General features: G+C 43.4%; 1 protein-coding gene across 3 annotated transcripts in view; it reads right to left on the bottom strand.

The window, feature by feature from the left end:
- LOC127595887 (membrane-associated guanylate kinase, WW and PDZ domain-containing protein 3-like) overlaps window positions 1–18,992 on the bottom strand; it is an 87,965-nt gene that overhangs the window by 11,970 nt on the left and 57,003 nt on the right. For all 3 annotated transcript variants that reach the window (XM_052057820.1, XM_052057822.1, XM_052057819.1), the window contains exons 4-10: window positions 14,160–14,366; window positions 12,893–13,061; window positions 12,287–12,366; window positions 9,497–9,554; window positions 7,713–7,819; window positions 3,864–4,061; window positions 2,141–2,752 (exon numbers count right to left, since the gene is read on the bottom strand). In XM_052057820.1, coding sequence (XP_051913780.1) covers window positions 2,141–2,752; window positions 3,864–4,061; window positions 7,713–7,819; window positions 9,497–9,554; window positions 12,287–12,366; window positions 12,893–13,061; window positions 14,160–14,366 — 1,431 coding nt within the window. The remainder of the gene's footprint in view (window positions 1–2,140; window positions 2,753–3,863; window positions 4,062–7,712; window positions 7,820–9,496; window positions 9,555–12,286; window positions 12,367–12,892; window positions 13,062–14,159; window positions 14,367–18,992) is intronic.

Genomic DNA, 18,992 nt, shown 5'->3' with positions numbered 1-18,992 from the left:
TGATGCAGCCAGTAGGAGGCAGTATTCTCCAGCTGCACAATTAAAGTTGCGGCATAGCAATTACTTTGCCCTTTAGAGCTGTGGCTCAACTATTCAATCCAAACATCCATCCATCCATCCATCCATTTTCCGATCCTCACAAAGGTAGCGGGGGGGGGGGGGCTATCCCAGCAATCTTCAGGCAGTAGGCGGGGGACACCCTGAATCGGTTGCCAGCCAATCACAGGGCACACAGAGACGAACAACCATCCACGCTCACACTCACACCTAGGGACAATTTAGAGTGTTCAATCAGCCTGCCACGCATGTTTTTGGAATGTGGGAGGAAACCGGAGCACCCGGCGAAAACCCACGCAGGCCTGGGGAGAACATGCAAACTCGACACAGGGAGGCCGGAGGTGGAATCGAACCCGGTACCTCTGCACTGTGAAGCCGACGTGCCAACCACTGGACTACCGGGCCGCCCTAATATAATAACATAGTCAATTTAAAGTTTGAGAATTATTTCCAGACTTATTATTATTATTGTTATTGTTATTTAAAAAAACTATAGGTAATTATGGTGGTGACTGAACGTATCTCTGCATGTGTGTTCTCACCCACAAAGTGAGAACGAGTTTATGCATGTCATTTGTTTCCTTGAAATGTCACCGCCGACAATCCCTCTGTTTTCCCTATCCATTAGAGATCAAGTCCCATCCAGTAGTTGGGAATCACTACTACATGGAGTAGCATGGAAAATATGCTCCTTTCCGCAAATTCCTAAGTGTGATGTCTCCAGATTTAGTTGTCACCATAAAACAAGCGGCTGGAGGGAAGTTATTTCCTGATGAATATTTCCTTGTCAAATGTGAAACGAAGTGGTGCAAAGCATCAAGTCACACTGCTCCCTGGGCCAACAGCGCAGTACATGCGTCAACAGAATTTTTAGGTTAGGAGAATGGCCAAATAATTTGCTGTCTTTACTAGGATGCTTCTAGACCACACCACATTAAGTGTGGGTCAGGTAGCTTATTCCTTTTGCAAGCAATGATGAACCAAACAGCGATGAAGCATTTAATATACGCATGCACACGAAAACAATAATAGCAGGCGGTGCGAGTATGCGGCACAGATCTGCAGCACAGCCAATGTGACAGAGTCCTTCAAGTTTGTGGAGGCTGAATGTGAACAGAAAGATAGACATTTTCCACGGTTAACCCAGGCTCTGCATCCCGCCGGGCCCCTGGAAGCGGCAAATGCATCACAAGAAGCGCCACCTTTCTGCACCGTCACACTACAGCTTGCCATATGACTAAGCATGATGTCCTCCCTGCTTGGGATGCTGACACGGTGTTGCAGATGTTGCAGTGTTGAGAGTCTGAAATTGCTTTATACAATACTGCCAGGATCTTGATTGTGCCGAGTGAGACCTCTGTAACTGGCACCTCATCGTTTCAGTTTTTTGAATCAATGAGTCACACACTTGCCACATCAATCACCGTCATTAGTTAAATTTGAAATTGAAATTAACGGAAATTTGATTTTAAGTTCTCTTTGAGGACGAGTATTTGTTCTGAAACCCTTTTCAGCATAAAATTATCAAATACATGAATGATATGCTAATAGAATGTTAACATAAAGCACATTACACACCAGTAAGCATAAAAGCCATTTTCTTTCTCCAAACAGAGTGTACGTTCTGCTGCAGCATCCAGGAAGGCATTGTACACAAGAAGTCCTGCCTGTGAGTGTGTGTGTGTGTTTCTCTTTTACAATTCCAGCTATACCGCTACTCCCAACAAAATGAAATGTAACATTCTGTAATATACAAATATACAAATATACAAATAAACGATAGATCAAATTTCAGAAAAGAAAGAAAATTAACTTATTGCCCCGATCTGCTGAAAATTATTGGCCCGACCTGCTGATAAAACTCAGCGACACTCTGAACTCAATAGCCTAAATGCCCTCTGAGAACATCCTGTGCCTCCTGAAGCCTCACAATGGGAAAGTAACATTGATCAGTATCAACTGATGATGCGAGAAAGTGGCAATAATGGTAAAGATGACCGTCTAATTACCCGTACGGGAAATGTATTGTTCCATCCTTGAATCAAACACCTGAATCTGAATATTCTTTATCTGGCGAACTCACCTCCTCGGAGCACCAGCACGTTGACTTCACTGCCTACGGGCAAGTCTTTGAGGATGTCCACCACCTGCGAGTGACTCAACGTCTGCACGTTCTGTCTGTTAATCTCTTTGATGACGTCACCCTTCAGCAGACCACGGCACCACTGTGCGTCGAGAATCATCTTCACCTTTTGACCCAAGGGGCAGTCAGCAATCGCAAAGCCAAAACCTCCAGGGCCTTTCAATAAAGGCACGCTTATGAGCTCGGGCTGGAGCAGGGTGGCATCTGGGCCCTCCTGGTTGTGAACATGAGGAGGGTGGTGATGGTGGAGGTGATGGTGCGCATGGTGGTGATGGTGACGCCCCCCGTTAGTCATGGGCGGTACCGCAGCAGTCTGCCTGGGGAGGGTTCCACCTTCCTGGACCTTGTGTAGGTGGTCCTGAGACTTGGTAGCGGCGGGAGAAGACTCCTTGGACGCGTCCCCACCACTCCCAGAATCTCCGGGTAGTGTGTAACCACGGCACAGGACCATGTCAACATACTGGTTGATGGGGATGGATTGGAACATCTGCACCACATCAGCATGGGTTTTCCCCAGCACACATGTCCTATTGATGTCAACAATCACGTCACCTGGAAGAGCAAAACATGCATGTTTCAATGCCATGGTGAGTGGGCTCACAATCACATAAACACATAACCCTGGATGTAAAAGGAGATTGGAAGGACGTGGCTGACAAATAGGTCGAAGAATAGGTCTGGAGAGCCAGCTCAATTGCTGACCAATATGCTTGTCTCAACCTTCCCACACAATCAATAGGCTACCGTGACAAACACAGATCAGATTTCCCTTATCGGAGCAAGCTCGATTGCCCCTGTGGTTCGCAATGGAATTCATCAAGAGAAAACAAAGGGAAAGGGAGCATCTTGGTTTGAAAATTAATTCATTAAAATGCAACGTAATCACAATAATACACTGAACACACAAAGACAGGCTTTTCATTCTCTATCGTTTTTGAAAAAATACATGGCTTTGCAGGCCTAACGCATTCTACATTTCAAACTGAGGACAAAGAGACAGTTGGGCAGTTTGATGGTGTGTACTCAAAGCTCTATGATGAATGCAAATGTGGATGGCATGAATGGACCATTCGAAAAAAAGCTGTATTGATTTAGCATTTACCTTTGCTAAGAGCATCTTGCTGCATCAGATAAAAGCAGTCATAGTGACAATTAAATGTTTGTCAATCATGTGATCATTGTGACTGGTAAAGTGGTATGGTAATTGGATCAGATCAATAGGGTTTCTTTTTAAATTATGAGCTCTCATACGTTAAAGTTCAGATAAGACTGGTTTAAATTTTTAACCAGGAGAGTGCGGACCGGAACATTGTATGACTTGGACTTCAGCTACCTGAAGTAGCGTCTCTTTTGATTTAATCCAAACACGTTTTGCTCAAAAGCTAAATGACCATTGAACATCTTTAAAGGTTTCGGTGAAAACTGGCAGACAAGAAACATGATTCCGATGGGCCTGACTTTCCTTGTTTACCTCTTTACCCACCATGCAACATCCAAACTCTTCCACATCCACACATTATATATAAATATCAAATCGTTGAGAGTTTGATGACAACTAGGTACAAGATTAGGACTTCATAGAGTCTTGTTCCTCTCTTCACCTAGCTTCGAGCTTCTTTGACATGTCCATGGAGATACCGAAGTGTCATAGGGAGAACCTTACCAGAGGCAATTTTCTTGTCATGTGCAGCAGGCCCATCAGGAAGGACATTTTTGACCTGAAGAAACTCGTCTGGTCGGTCTCCTCCGATAATGGTGAAGCCGAAGCCCTGGGGGCTTTTTCGAAGTGCAGTTTGATAGATGGAGCCCTGCAGCTGAGACGGGTCTCGTGTGAAGTGTCGCACCCCGTGGACAGGCTCCTCTGTCGCAGGGACAAAGTTAGCAGAAATGCCATTTTCAGAAATTTTGAATTGTGAGTAAAGATTTGCCTCTTGCAAGTTCCTGACTCTCATAAAATCTGCTAATTTGTCACATATGCGTCTGTGGATGTGTCAATGTCCGTGTGATGTGAAGATAGTGAAAAGCTCAAAAACTGCCATCTGTCTGCACTCGTGCGACAATGTCATATCTGACAGCCTCTTACTCGCTGCAAGTAATACACGCACTCGTCCAAAGTTAAGTGTAATTATATTTTTTGCACACTTAAACTGTATTCTAAGGGTCTCTTTTTGTATGTAAAGGAGTGCTCGGTCACAAAACATCTTAGCATCGTAAGTAACTGAGATTGTGAAATTCCTTTCCGCCACTTTTGTTCACAGAGCAACTTCACAGTGAATGGGATATACATAATATAAGGAGGAACATATGTGTTTATGCATGCTTATGTAAGGAAGAGACTGAGAGGCCAACAATAAGAGCAGATGAAGACGAAAAGTTAGCCGTTAAAAAAAAAAAGGTTGATTTTCAAATGAGTTGTGTGTTGTGTCACAGTATGCTGCAATTAAAAAACATCTCACAAAGTGATTCATACGGTGTTTACAGATAATTCTCCCCCCTAAAAACAACAACAACAACACTGACATCAACAGCAACTTGAACAACCTAGAACCCTCTCACCAAGAAATGCTAAAGAAAGAAGCAAAAGAAAGCACCGGTTCCTCCATGAATATGATGACTATTGCTATGAACAGAAAAGAAAGTCATTGTAGTTATGACAATGACTGGACTTAATCACTAGAATCAGTTCATCAAAAATTTTCATCAGTGCTTCATCTTGCTACAAGTCATGACGTGTTCACTTACTGAGGGACAGCGCGTTCACGGACCATAGCACACAGTCATTCGTGGGACACGGCTTTTCTTTGAGTGGTATACATGCACAAGAATTACTGCACGGTCAACGCAAAGTCCTCTTTCTTTTATTATACAAAGTTTGTCAAATATTCTAAAGTTGGAAAGTTGGGGTGAGTGAAAAAAATGAACATTGCACCTGTCATCTATTGCTGTTGAGGGATAGCATCAACATATACTATATTGGCCCAAATATAAGACGGTCCTGATTATAAGACGATTCCCTCTTTTTCAAGACTCAAGTTTGAAAAAAGACTTTTTGAACATCAAATTAATTTTTATACAGAAAATAATTACAGTACATCTGAAACCAATGATTCTAACAATATATTTGAGAGAAAAAGCACGTTATATTCCCTCATTCAAATCTAAAGTGCAATCACATTCGTAAATGAATGGCTTCTGGTTTTTGAAATGTAATTTACATCATAGCTTCTCCTCAGCTGCCGGTCAACCTGGCTGATTTTCGAGCCACTTTTCTCTATATTGTTGCTACGTTTCTCAATTTTCTGTTATCTCTACTATTATTTTCTTCTCTTTTCTTTTCATTCATTCATTCATCTTCCGAGCCGCTTGATCCTCACGAGGGTCGCGGGGGGTGCTGGAGCCTATCCCAGCTGTCTTCGGGCAGTAGGCGGGGGACACCCTGAATCGGTTGCCAGCCAATCGCAGGGCACACAGAAACGAACAACCATCCGCACTCACACCTAGGGACAATTTAGAGCGTCCAATCAGCCTGCCATGCATGTTTTTGGAATGTGGGAGGAAACCGGAGCACCCGGAGAAAACCCATGCAGGGAGGCCGGAGCTGCAATCGAACTCGGTACCTCTGCACTGTGAAGCCGACGTGCTAACCACTGGACTACCGGGCCGCCCTTCTCTCTTCTTTCTTACCGCTATTTTTAATTTTTCTTCTTTGTGCTACCGCTATTTTTATTTTTATTCTTCGTGACAGGGGTTCACTTTTGCCTGGGAGTCAAGTTCAGCATTCGCTTCAATGATATCTGGCGTCATCTAGCGTTGTGAATGGGTATAATATCTAGACCCCGAATATAAGACGACCCTGACTTTTTCAGTCTTATTTCAATGCAAAAAACACCGTCTCACATTCGGGCCAGTACGGTATGTGTATGCGCCTCTTCTCTCAATAAAATAATGCTCAATAAGAAAAATGCTCAGATAATTGTGTGCGTGTGTTTCTTTTCATGTGGCTTGAATGAACATTACAGTAGTTAGCTTGAAAAAACGGATGCCAATGAGGTATAATCCCACCAAGAGGAAATGGTTGGAATCACTCAGGTCAGGATCTCTGTAATGAATGACATGTCACTCCCCCGCCCGCACACTTGCCGCATCATTTGCCAGCTGCAGTTCAACTCCCCACCGGCCTGCGTGCAACTGAGTGAGCTCAAATGAACTGAGAAAGAAACGAATCAGTTCAGGAACTGATACCTTTCAATACGTTAAAGATGAATTTGTTTGAGCAAATAGTTTGTGAACAAACAAACACTCAAGGATGGTGGGTTGTGCAGGGGACATCCAAATCATGTTTACATGGTGATAATTAAGCTGTGGGCCACCGAGGGACAGTCGGACGTCTCGGGGGCGGAGTAATTATATTAAATGTCAGACTGGATTGTCAGCGCTATAATTAGGATGGAGTGCGGTGCTGGGCTTCGCTGGCTGTCTCTCATGCTCTCTCTTTTATCTGATAGGTCAGATTTGCTGTGCTTTCAGAACACTGTTTAGATGCCAATTCACGCATGACCACGAGCTCACTGGTTATTATTCAATCTCATTAACGACGGCGTCAAGGTGGAGATGGCGTATCGAAGCAGAGGTTGGCAGCGCATAAATAAAGGCTGTTTCATCCAAGGACTTCAGAGATCCTTGGCCGTGCGAGGTTGAAAATAGAGCGACAACTTGAAGTCCACTGCCTTGTGTCTCATGTGCATAGAAAAGTGTCAATATAAGAGTGAACCCACTCAATTATTTTATATTACTAAGGTACATTGTTTGCATTGCATTTCATTCCAAACGTGCAAAAAATATTAGCTCTCCTCACATTGTACTGTAGGGCAGTAAAAGACACTGTTCAAGTGCAACTAAGACATTTCTGCCATCTAGTGGTGGTTGGTGAAATTAGCACTTAAAACGACAGTCTATTCCTGCAAGCTTTTGTTTCCATTTTTTCCAATATTTTTTTGCAGGCATTTCTTTCCCCAATCTCCCTTTACGTGTTTACTGTGGAAAACATATAGAAAGTTTATCAATGTTTTTAGAAGGAATTTTGGGGGCTTGCAAAAAAAAAAAGGTGATAAATAAATAAATAAATACATTTTAAAAAATGGGGCAGGGGTGGGGGGAAAATAATAATAATAACCACTCAGACTGTTGTCCACCAGTTGCCCAACCCTGATCTAGAAAATGCCATTCTGTTACTTTTAACTGCTGTGACTCTGCTTTAAAAGAGACCTCGGAGCCCTCAGAATTTAATATCTGACTGCCAAAATGAGTTTCGTCGCCCAGTGCAGCTCAGCTCCATTATGCAAATTGACTATCATTGCTTCAGAGGGCAGCTGTTTATAAGCTGCCTGTCAACTCTGAAAACATCTCGGCAGGAGGGAGGAGATGCGCACAGGGCAGCCATTGATTGCTACGCTGCAAAAATAAAAAATGCCAGACCAACTTCAATGGTATTCCTGCAGTGTTTTGTGCTCACCTGAGGGTGTGGCCGTTGTTGAGGATGCTGCGGAGGGCGTCTCGACGCTTACTTTTCTCTTTGCTTCAAGGACTGGATTCTCAAACTGAGTCTTCTGGTTGATATGGCTGCAAGACGGGACACACATAATCATTAAGTCGGACTCGGAGAACCAATTATTACAGAGAAGTTCACATTGCATGGGTGCAAAACGTTCCATCCAATACAGCTTCATTGAGGCGTATATTGCTATGTACATTGCTTACATGTATTTTGACAATAAAGTCCTTTTAATTATGATTTTTTTTCTCATTTTCTTGAGCTTTCGACGTTTTAATATGGAGGAGGAATGAGAAATTTCAAACTGAATTCACCTTCTCACACCCAAATTTGAGCCAACTCAATGGTCAGTTTAATTTATTTTTATCACAATACTGTATAGAACACCATCCAAAGTGTTTTGTAATGACATCCTTCTTAGAAAAAAAAGTAAATTGCTGCAAGCTATTCTGACTCTTAATTAAGAGCAACAAAGAAAAATACAGTAATGTGCTTGCAAATGTGTGATGTGCAGCCAAAGTGGCATCAGAAAAAGCACAGTTGAGCTTTTCGGGTGTCCATGCCACAACAGCTGGCAAACGTAAAGTAGTGCATTAAACGACACAGATTTTCTTCTAATATATTGTGCTTTAGCCAATTTGTTCGGAAACAAGGTAGTTCGTAACACAAAGTTACACTGTAAATATGAAGTTGTATAGACTGTAATTGATTTGAAGTCTGATAGTTAAAAATGTTCCAAATCTTTTTTTGTTCCCCATCTACTAATTTGGTGTTTAGTTACCATAATGCTGTCTCCCAAGTTAAGGTTTGGATGACATGTTGAGCTCTTGCCTCATATTCATCTTGTGATGTCAAATCCAAATGTCTATAGAAAAGTAATTGGCCTCATTCCTACAATAGTTTTTGAAGGACTTGCTTTTGCTTGTTCTGCCAATTTATGATTGACCGTTCTTGGCTGAATCACCGCACGCTAAACAGTAAACAGTCTCCCTTGAAAAAACAAAAAACATCCACTCCATGAAAGCGTGATCACCTGAGTGTTGGCGTGGTAGTGGTTTGAAATACAAGCCAAAAGGGCAACTTTGAAGGTGCACTAAAGCGGACACCTGCTGAGAAAATGATAAGAGCCTGTGTGTGTGTCAGCAAATAAAATCAAACATGAAATATTTGTTTCCTCTGCATGACTCACACACATTGTTACACTCCAAGTGAAGGTCCTCACTTTGCAATCTCTTCTTACTCCCTCATCACTGCAACTCATGTTCGGGAAAATCATGAGACGTCATATACTCGACCAGACAACGAGGTGGAGATATGGGAGATGCAGCCTCTCGTTGACCCTCTTGTATAAACAGTGGCACTGATCCACCCCCACGCCTCTTTGTCCGCAGTAATGGGAGCAAAATGAAACATTGAGCTGCTATTTGTACTCTTGATCAGAAAGGAATCTCCCCATTGTTTCCCACGCAGGGCCCCACCACTTGAATTGCCTGTTGTATTTGCAGATTTGAGGGGCTGTGGGAAACTGAAACAGGCCCTATACTAGAATCCAGTCATATTACATCATCTGCATATAATTCATCTGTGCCTTTGCCTTGATGGTGCTAAGTGTGTGCTCCAGATCAAAGCTGCTGACTGAGTCTAGTCCATGTCACTCAACAACCGCATATTGTGCCACCTCCTCCAACGCCACCATCTTCACGCTCTTGTCGCCTCTACCACTCAAACAAGAGATATTTACTCACTCTACATAGTAGGTGCCATACTGGGGGTCCTCGATCCTCTCCCAGCCGTAGGGCAACTCTAGGGGAAGGAAAATGAGAGAAAATCACAAGAGAGGACATCATGGACTTCACCTTGAGGATAGATTGCTTGTTTTATTTGCAGCGTTTACAAATGACAGATGAGACTTGGAGTGATAGGAGAGAGAATGGCTGAGTTGTTAGAGCTAGAAAAATAATAGTCTTTGTTTCAGGAGGAGCGTACGTGAGCATCATCTCAAGTTCCTGCGACTGTTTCACACACAGAGTCCTTGGAGCAATTGCCTTGTGTTAACTGGCGCAGTGATGAGCGCTCTGCATGTACTCGACAAGTCTTCGGGGGGGGGGGGGGGGGCAGATACACCTGGGAAAAAAATGCTTGCCCCATTGTTCAATTTGCTGTCCATGCAGTGTTGGCAACTCCTCTGTAAAGAAAATAGCTATTGGCTCCCCTACAAGTCCAGAGAATTTGTTAAATGATGGCATCACCTAACTTGTCCCACTGTTCATTCTGTAAATGAGACTAAGTACCACTGTTTATGCAGTACAGTAGCACCTTGGACTGAGAGCCCGGACTCATGGATTTTATGAGCTTGTTCCAAGACCGTGCGAGTAAAAATAATAAATAAATAAATAAATACATGGAGCATTTAAGGTACTGTCATGTCCTAGCATGCAGGCCACACCCAGACTGGACTGGCCCTTGCAGTAATTTTTTAAAACTCATTGATACGATGATGGGCGGTCCGGTAGACAAGTGGTTAGCACGTCGACTTCACAGTGCAGAAGTATCGGGTTCAATTCCAACTCCAGCCTTCCTGTGTGGAGTTTGCATGTTCTCCCCATGCCTGCGTTGGGTCCTCCGGTTTCTACCCACATTACAATAACATGCATGGCAGGCTGATTGAACACTCCAAATTTTTCCTAGGTGTGAGTGTGAGCGTGGATGGTTGTTCGTTTCTGTGTGCCCTGCGATTGACTGGCAACCGGTGTCCCTCGCCGACTGCCCGAAGACAGCTGGGATAAGCTCCAGAGGATAAAGCGGTTCGGAAAATGAATGAATGAATGATGCTTCCGCCATCATTTTAATTTTGAGTTGTAATACTGCTGCTCACCACTGGATGGCAGACCCCATTGTTCAGTCCTTGACTCACAAGCTCTATGAGCGAAGGAGTCTATCAGGAAATTTACTGAAGTGCGCATGTTGAAACGTTGTAGCATGATGCGTACTCTACCAGCCGAGGGTTTTACTGTATTGCACGAAAATCTGCATCACAGTTTCATATTTACAAGGTGCAACACAAATTTAACCCAACAATTAAGACACTTTCACCACACTACGGGTAACATAAACACATCTATATATATATTTTGCGTCGTCCCACACGCGGTCTGTCCTCCCGTCTGTCCCTTTTCAAAACGTACCTACTTCACCGCACCGCTGCGCGCCGCCACTGCGCCGCTCAGGCAGTGGCTCACTACGATCGCGCGGGCATCTTAGCGAAAAAATGTTGTCTACCCACAAGCATTGCAATTAAATTGTCAGTTATTTAGTAGAGCTAAACATCTCTTTATTTTCGCGATAAGCAATGAAGATGAACAAAAAGTTGAACCAAGCAACAACACTTTTGTGGGCCAAAGGCACACCTTACCAGCCTTCCGCAGGAACTAGCTGATGAGCCGCGATGAGCCGCGAACCAGCTAGTAAATTATAATGATAAATGTCCTTATAATGGCCAAATAACTGAAGTATTGTGAAAGGTTCTGTGGGAGCTTTCACTGGTCCGTTTGTATGTATAAACGTATGTATATTCTCAGTTTAACAATTTTCATGGAAGTCAAGAAGATCGCGAGATACTGCAATTCATGCTGTGATGCGAAGAATGGCCGACTCAACAAAGGTACACATATATTAGCGTTTTTTCCTTTTTTCCTAAGGAGATATTGACAGGCAGCCCGGTGGTCTAATGGTTAGTGTGTCGACCTCACAGTGCAGAGGTCGTAGGTTCAATTCCAGCTGCGGCCTCTGTGTGTGGAGTTTGCATGTTCTCCTGCGTGGGTTTTCTCTGGGTACTCCGGTTTTCTCCCACATTCCAAAAACACACACTCAAAATTGTCCCCAAGTGTGAGTGAGAGCGTGGATGGTTGTTCGTCTATGTGTATCCTGCGATGGGCAAGCAGGTTCAGGTTGTCCCCCGCCTACTGCCCGAAGACGGCTGGGATAGGCTCTAGCATCCCCCGTGACCCGTGTGAGGATAAAATGGATCGGAAAATGGATGGATGAATGGTATTGACAGTCCATTTAAACGAGAACTTGTGCCCCTGTGTGTCCTCCCCAAAAAAATAGAGACCTATTTACCACTATAAACAGCGTTGTAAACATGCCTGATGGACACATGCAGAGGAGACGCACAGTTTTCTTTGGCTCCCTTTACAAAGCATCGTGAACTTCACCATACTACACTGCATCATACAAGTGAGTGAGGCTATCTATTCATTTGGGAATATTGAATGCCATACAGGACACACATATTAACATCATCATATTAACATTTTTGTCAGATGATTTTTGAAAAAAAAATGCACAAAATGAGTTCTTGCAGTCAGTGTATGATTGTTGTTTGGCAAACGTCGTGATGCATATTTTGACTTGTACGACTATACTCCTGAATATATGTTAAACCCTGTGTAAATCCATTTGCTAAGTCGGCAATCCAGAGCGAGTCAATTTGAGCCCCAAGGAAACCCGAAGCTATCTGCCAAATGATGTCTCACCTCCTTCTTCGCATTTCTCAGGAGCCTTGGCCTTCTTGGCGAGCCGTGGGTCCAGCCAGGTTGTGGTTTTGCTGTTATGGCTGCACAAACACATAAATTCATCTTCAGGCATTGTCAAGATCATTAAGAAGATAATGAGACTAATAAGCAATTAGCAGCACCGGCATTACCCAAAAGCTCTTTCAACCACTATTGGGAGCTAGAAGATTTGAAGGCTCATTGAGATCGTACATTTTGAGATCATACCGTGTATTCAGAGTGCTGTTGTAATCTTGAACCTGAGAATACTTTGAGGCACGACTAAAAGAGTAAATGAAAACGATGCGGGCCTGACAGCCCCCCAGCCCCCCAGCAAAAAAAAATCCACCACAGGGAAAAAGAAAGTACAACAACTGATGAACCTACAGATACCTTCACCAGATTGATGTGGCGAAGTGCGACCAGAATGAATCTAGCTTATTGTGACATAAATAAAGTCGACTTGTGTGACTATTTTTGGACTATGTTTCAGAAGAATTGGGCTAAGGGGGAGTCAGACGACTGCTAGGGAGTTCATGCAATGGGGGAGTAATTCAACCAATGCCAGGCAGTGTTAAGGTTACTCACTCTATAAAATAGACCATGCCGGTCTCTGTGTAGGCCATTTCCCAGTTCTTTGGCAGGGGCTCCTGACTATCGTCCTGTGCCATGGCACTCCACGCTCGCAGGTCCATGGCCGCAGCTGACTGATTGTAGCTGGGCACGGACTTCCTCCAGTCCGCCTTGTCCTCGTGATCTGCAGCGGCCCGACATGCCGCCAGGGACACCGGCACAGAGACAGAAAGGGGAAGTGGATGGGAATAGGGGTACGGGAGGTGGTAGAAAGAGAAGGAGATGGGAGGTGAGAATGTGGAACCATTGGATTCCCTTTGGGCTCCTTGCATGATGCCCTGCTGCCGCTCAAGTTGCTCTTCCTCTGCACACTGGGCAAAAGGTTGCATCCCAACACACGAGCGGAGGTGAGAGAGAGAGAGAGAGAGAGAGAGAGAGAGAGAGAAAAAGAGAGAGATAGAGAGAGAGAGAGTGAGAGAGAGAAATGGAGGAGGCAGAGAGAGTACATAGAGAAGAGTGTAGCAAATGCCATAGAATTTGCACGTCAGCAGTGATATACGAGGAACAGCCTCCCGGGCAAGAGCAGAAGAGGTGTCAGCCTGGCCCAGAGCAGCGCATCCTGACTCTGTTTGTATCGTGGCTTCTATCTACACGTTTTCATCTAGACAGCTTCATCAGCTCATTGATTACTCTGTTTGCATGTGTGCTGGGATTGAATGACAAAGATGAAACATGACAAGAACGTTTTGCTGACATTTTGGTCTCATTTAAAAAAACAAAAGCCACAGAGGTTTCTACACGCGCAGTAGGTATAAATGATGTATAGAACAGGTATATTCAATGGCTTGAGACAAAGCAGGAGCTTAAAATGCAGTTTGCCTCGTCTCCGTCCTTTGTTGCGATAGGCTCAACTTTACTTTCTTGACCACCCAGGGCTACATTGATGGTGTGTATCTTGCAAGATGGGATGATCTTCTACATGCTCAATTACCTTTTCCACAGTGGTCCAACCCCCTGCTTCTGCCAGCGGATCTCCGTATTGCATGCCTTCTCGTATAGATGCACAATCTAGATAAGGGCAGTAAATGACTAGCGATTGCCAATTTACCTTAATTTGGGTGTCCAAATGTGTGTCATTATCTCCTGCAGGTTGCATGTTGTATTTGTACTCAAATGTATGTTTTCACACATCAACAGATCCTCCAACTCACACACGGATAGACTGTGAATTATTTTGCTCTCTATTATAGTGACAAGAAATAAAAGGCAGTGCTTGTCTCACCAGCTTGACCATTGACCATTGGAGGCCTCTCTTCTTCATCCTCCTCCTCCGGGGCTGCACTGTCCTTCCTGTCCATCTTGCTGACTGAGGTTGTGCGCTTTCGTTGGACTTCATTGTCAAAATCTTCATCGAACAAGACCTGGTCCACCAAGTCTGGCTGTACAGGGCTCGGCTCGGCAGGCGGTTTAGGCGTTCCATAGTAGTTACCTGGGAAAATAAAATTAGATTTTGAAGTCCACATAATTCTCAAATAACAGATTATGCTGATCAAAAGGAAAATCTTGCTGTCATCAATGAGTCACACTGATTGTATTTTTCCCATCCCACTTTTAGACTTGCAACCTCTGGATAATGGTAGGCCACAAGTATCCCTTTTCCTTTTTGACAAAAAATCGCTATTTGTCCGATTTTTAAGGTCCTGCCTGTGTCAGATTCTCAAAGCTAAACTTTACCGGTAAATATTTTGCCTTTGCTTTCCATACCACATGCAGATTACTTTCCAATAAACTCTCTGAAATAACATTGTCACATAATGTTAAATAAAAAAATCTCAATGATGTGACTCTACATGAGCATTTTTGTCTTTCCAAAGCTATGCATTACAAAGTACTGTATCACTCCAGCGTGCATGTTATGTAAATATTAGCGTATTATGATGCCATTTGACTGAAGAAAAAACAATGATGCGATACATTGTTTATGAAAAATAAAGTTGTGAACGCATGAGATCTTCCCCCTTTAAATCCATCAGCCTTTTCTGTCATGTTGGCGGCGCCCAAGGCAGTGCAGAGATAACTGCACAGAGCGAGTGTGCACAGTGCAGCACGAGCACCACTCATTTTCATCCTTCCTCATACCAGTGGAGAGCTGATCTGCTAAGATGGGGGGAGGGGTGGTGGTGGTACTAATTTACATTCAAGGAGCTCTTTGCTATAGTATAAATTTAAAATCAGACCAGAAGAGGCATCCCCACACAAAAAATTGTTTTTGTCATACTTAAAGACTGGAGTAATCAAAGTATAAACGTTTTGTAAAAGTCTTATGGAACATGGTGATACTCCTGTATTTTGTCATGTTCACCAAAAGAAAGTGCATGGGGACACCGATGAGATAAGGGACTGTGACCGCTGTAAGATGCATGCTGCGCTAATGTTACTGAACTTATTAGTCACGATGCAAATGGTAGCTTAAGGAGATTTTGTTGAGGTATCAACCTTCGAGTTGATAGAGTCTACAGGCTATTGTTGCTTTTACTGATTTTATGAGTTTACTGTGCTTCTTGTAATTCAAATATGAATAGTTAATCATGTAACCTAAGGAAAGAGTGCTCTCTTGGCCTCTACCGACAGTTTTTTTTAGGGGACGCACCACAATCAAGCCAAAATAATGCATGTGATAATAAATATTTGAGGTGTCAAATGACTTGCTTCTAGTCGTCAATTTTAAGGACCTGGAACTTGCTTGGCTAGAACTGATTTATTGACTTTACAAGTCATTCTGTTTAGAAATCAAAATATGCATTTTCACCATAGATTTTTGAAGGTCTTTTTTGTCTCTTTCACACAAACCTAGCAACCCACTGACCCACTACGACACACAGTGCAGAAGCTATCGAAATACGTACAGTACTGTCTTGTTGAAGGAACTTTGAAAATCATTACATTTATATCCAAGTTTAGTTATTAATAACATAAAATTGGGAAAATGAGAATAATTATGTAGATTTGGAACTCAGTGATAATGGACTAGGAATGAAACAAGTCCTTGAGTAATTCGACTACCAGGGTTCAAAACATGCTCGAGGCAATTTTTTTTCTGCCTTGAGTACTTGCTTATTTATATGTGCACTGTAAGGAAGAAGTAGTCAAGATAACCACAGAAGCAATTGCTCATGCGATCGATACCTGACAGTAATACGCCACCAACACTGGAAGAGAGCCAACTTCAAAACACACCTTAGTTACTAAATAATATATGGGCATCAAATGCCTCGGCACATTTATTTTACAGTTGTTCCCAGCAGTGTGTCGCCGTGTAACATCCTCTTGCAGACCGTGTTTGAGAGGGGGTCGATTACAGCCATCATAAATTGTTGCTTCCGACGACAACACCACAATGTTGTCCTGATATTATGTTTAAGCGCAAAACCACCAACTTTAAATACACCACCACTGGATTGTACGATGCCTGTTGTCAGCGTTCAGCACTAGCTGCTCCACTTTCTAACTTTGAGAGCACACTAGGAAATATAAGGAATTGTGTATTGCCATTCAGCCCCCCAAACGGCTTTATCCTCACTAGGATCGCGGGGGGGTGCTGGAGCCTATCCCAGCTGTCTTCGGGCAGTAGGCGAGAGACGCCCTGAACCGGTTGCCAGCCGATCGCTGGGCACACAGAGATGAACAACCATCCGCACCCACACTCACACTTAGGGACAATTTTGAGTGTTCAATCAGCCTGCACATTTTTGAAACGTGGGAGGAAACCGGAGTACCCGGAGACAACCCATGCATGCCTGGGGACAACATGTAAACTCCACACAGGGAGGCTGGAGGTGGAATTGAACCCGGTACCTCTGCACTGTGAAGTCGACGTGCTAACTAACCACTGTGGTAAATATAAGGATGGGGAATCCAGATGCATGGAATATGGTAAAAAATTCCTGCCATCTGCAGAACGGAACAGAATAACTCTCATATGCCAGGATAGTATTTCACAATATGCAACCCAATATATGGACATTTGAGAGCAAAGATACCGTAGACACAATTTAAATCACGAACAAGATGAATGATTATAAATCAACAAATGGCAATGTTTCAGCCACAAATAAAATTACTACTCTCCGAAGAGATTTATTATTGGCATGCCCGATTAACCTCCCCAAATACATTTGCCTTTACCTCCTTGCCAGCCACAGTCTGGACCCTCATTAATCATTGAGAATGGAGCTCCGCTCTCTGGGGCAGTGCCCAGTCTGCCCGGGCTCCGATTATTATTACCACAGCCTGAGGCACACAAAGCCAATCTTGCTCTCTGTGCTTTGGCAAAGAGCTGCCGCACCGTTTCACTTGTATGGCGGCTGTGTGGCCAAGCTTCAGTTACCTATTCCAACTCTGCATTCCTCTGTTCCCAATCAGGGAGCATCGGGGGACATCTTATGACCAATACTACCCTTGGCACTTGTCTATATGCCATAAAGAGAAACCCTTTTGTTGCCTCAAACTTGTTGGCAGTTGCCAGCACAGCAACTCTGTACTCTCCCAAACTCTGTGACGTTTGGCATGCTGCCCTATTTCTATCTAATAAACAGTGATGCAGCTTTGCCTCGTTTCTTCCCAACTTTTCATTGACAGACACAAGCATGGACTAGAACTGTTGAGTTGGCTATCATTGTTGACCCTGCCATTTAATAAATGCAGTCCCGCCACCGCATCATTGAAGTTACACACTGGCCTACGATGAAGTCAAAGACCCTAGTCTAAATATCTACCTTTACCATGACATTTCTTGGGCCCTTTTGGATAATTCATGTAATCCATGATTAGCAGTTGGCAAAACATTTTGGAAGGGGTTTGTCTTGTTTTCTGTAGGTCCATCGTTGAAATCAAATTACAGGGAAAAAAAAAAAGAAACAAAAATTGTCTAGGATGTTTCGCGTGATCATTTTGAGGGTTAACAAGGTGAATGAATTCTCAAATTCTTCACAAGAAAGAAAGGCCAAAAATTTATTGGATTTGAAATAGTCTTCCGTTCCTAAAGCTGCATCATTTCTGTAACTGACTGACTGACCGTGACCTGTGTGGCTTTTTGATGCAATGAAAACATCGGTTTTATCTGAAGGAAAGTAATCAATTTAAGCACTACCACTACGGTGAAAAATGCATGCTGTATATGGTCATGGTCAATGTGACTCATCCATCTATCCATCCATTCTCTGAACCACTTATCCTTACTAAGCTCAGGGCTGTGTTGGACTCTATCCCGGCCGTCATTGGGCTCAAGGTGTGGGACACCCCGAGGTGGTTGTCAGCCAAACACACAATTTGATTTATAGGACACAGTTTTCACAATTTTACTGTCCAAAGTGCTGTAAAAAAACAATGTATTCAGATGTTCACTGTGAGGCTCAGCAATGGTAATTCTCTGGTCAATTATCAGACACGTCTCTTTTTTGTGGTCTTTTTTCTGCTTTAGTCACAATATACAATATTGACATTTAGAAATGATAATTAAACCTCTGGGAGCTTGTGAATGTTGGTTAGCAATATAAGGACGCTTGTGCTGCAAAGGGCAGATTAACTCTATTTCTCGTCTTGCTGACTGGTTTACAGCTTCAGGGATGAAGGGCCGGTCACCTGGTGCCCATTGGGACAGAGAGCGGACAAAAACATCACATAGCACCCCACACCGCGCACAAATCACCTTGGTATTTACAGTCAAACCTTGTTTCAACGTACACCGTTTTTACTGCTATAATGCTCACATTTCAAAGTCTCGAGTTCACATAATTCAGTTTCCATTTGCCGCTTTTGCTTACAATGAACACCTTTATAATGTAAACTTCATTATAACGACCACATTTGTCCCACAAAATAGTGAAAAGGTCTTTGTTAGAACGAACTGCGGGAAGCTAACTGCCACCGCGACCTTGCTTGTAAACAAAATGCACAATGCGGGATTCCTCTGTTGCCTAGCAACGCTACTGATCGACTCATATATTGTTGTACTTCCGAAGGCATGGTGCAGTCCTGAGCACATGGTCTGAAAACATGTCTGGTAAACGGAAGGAAATCTCGCTGTCTGTGAAGGCTAAATTTTTCCTCACTTTTG

Source organism: Hippocampus zosterae, chromosome 2, assembly GCF_025434085.1.
Source record: "Hippocampus zosterae strain Florida chromosome 2, ASM2543408v3, whole genome shotgun sequence".
NCBI lineage: Eukaryota > Metazoa > Chordata > Actinopteri > Syngnathiformes > Syngnathidae > Hippocampus > Hippocampus zosterae.
This window is presented reverse-complemented; position numbering and strand designations above follow the sequence as displayed.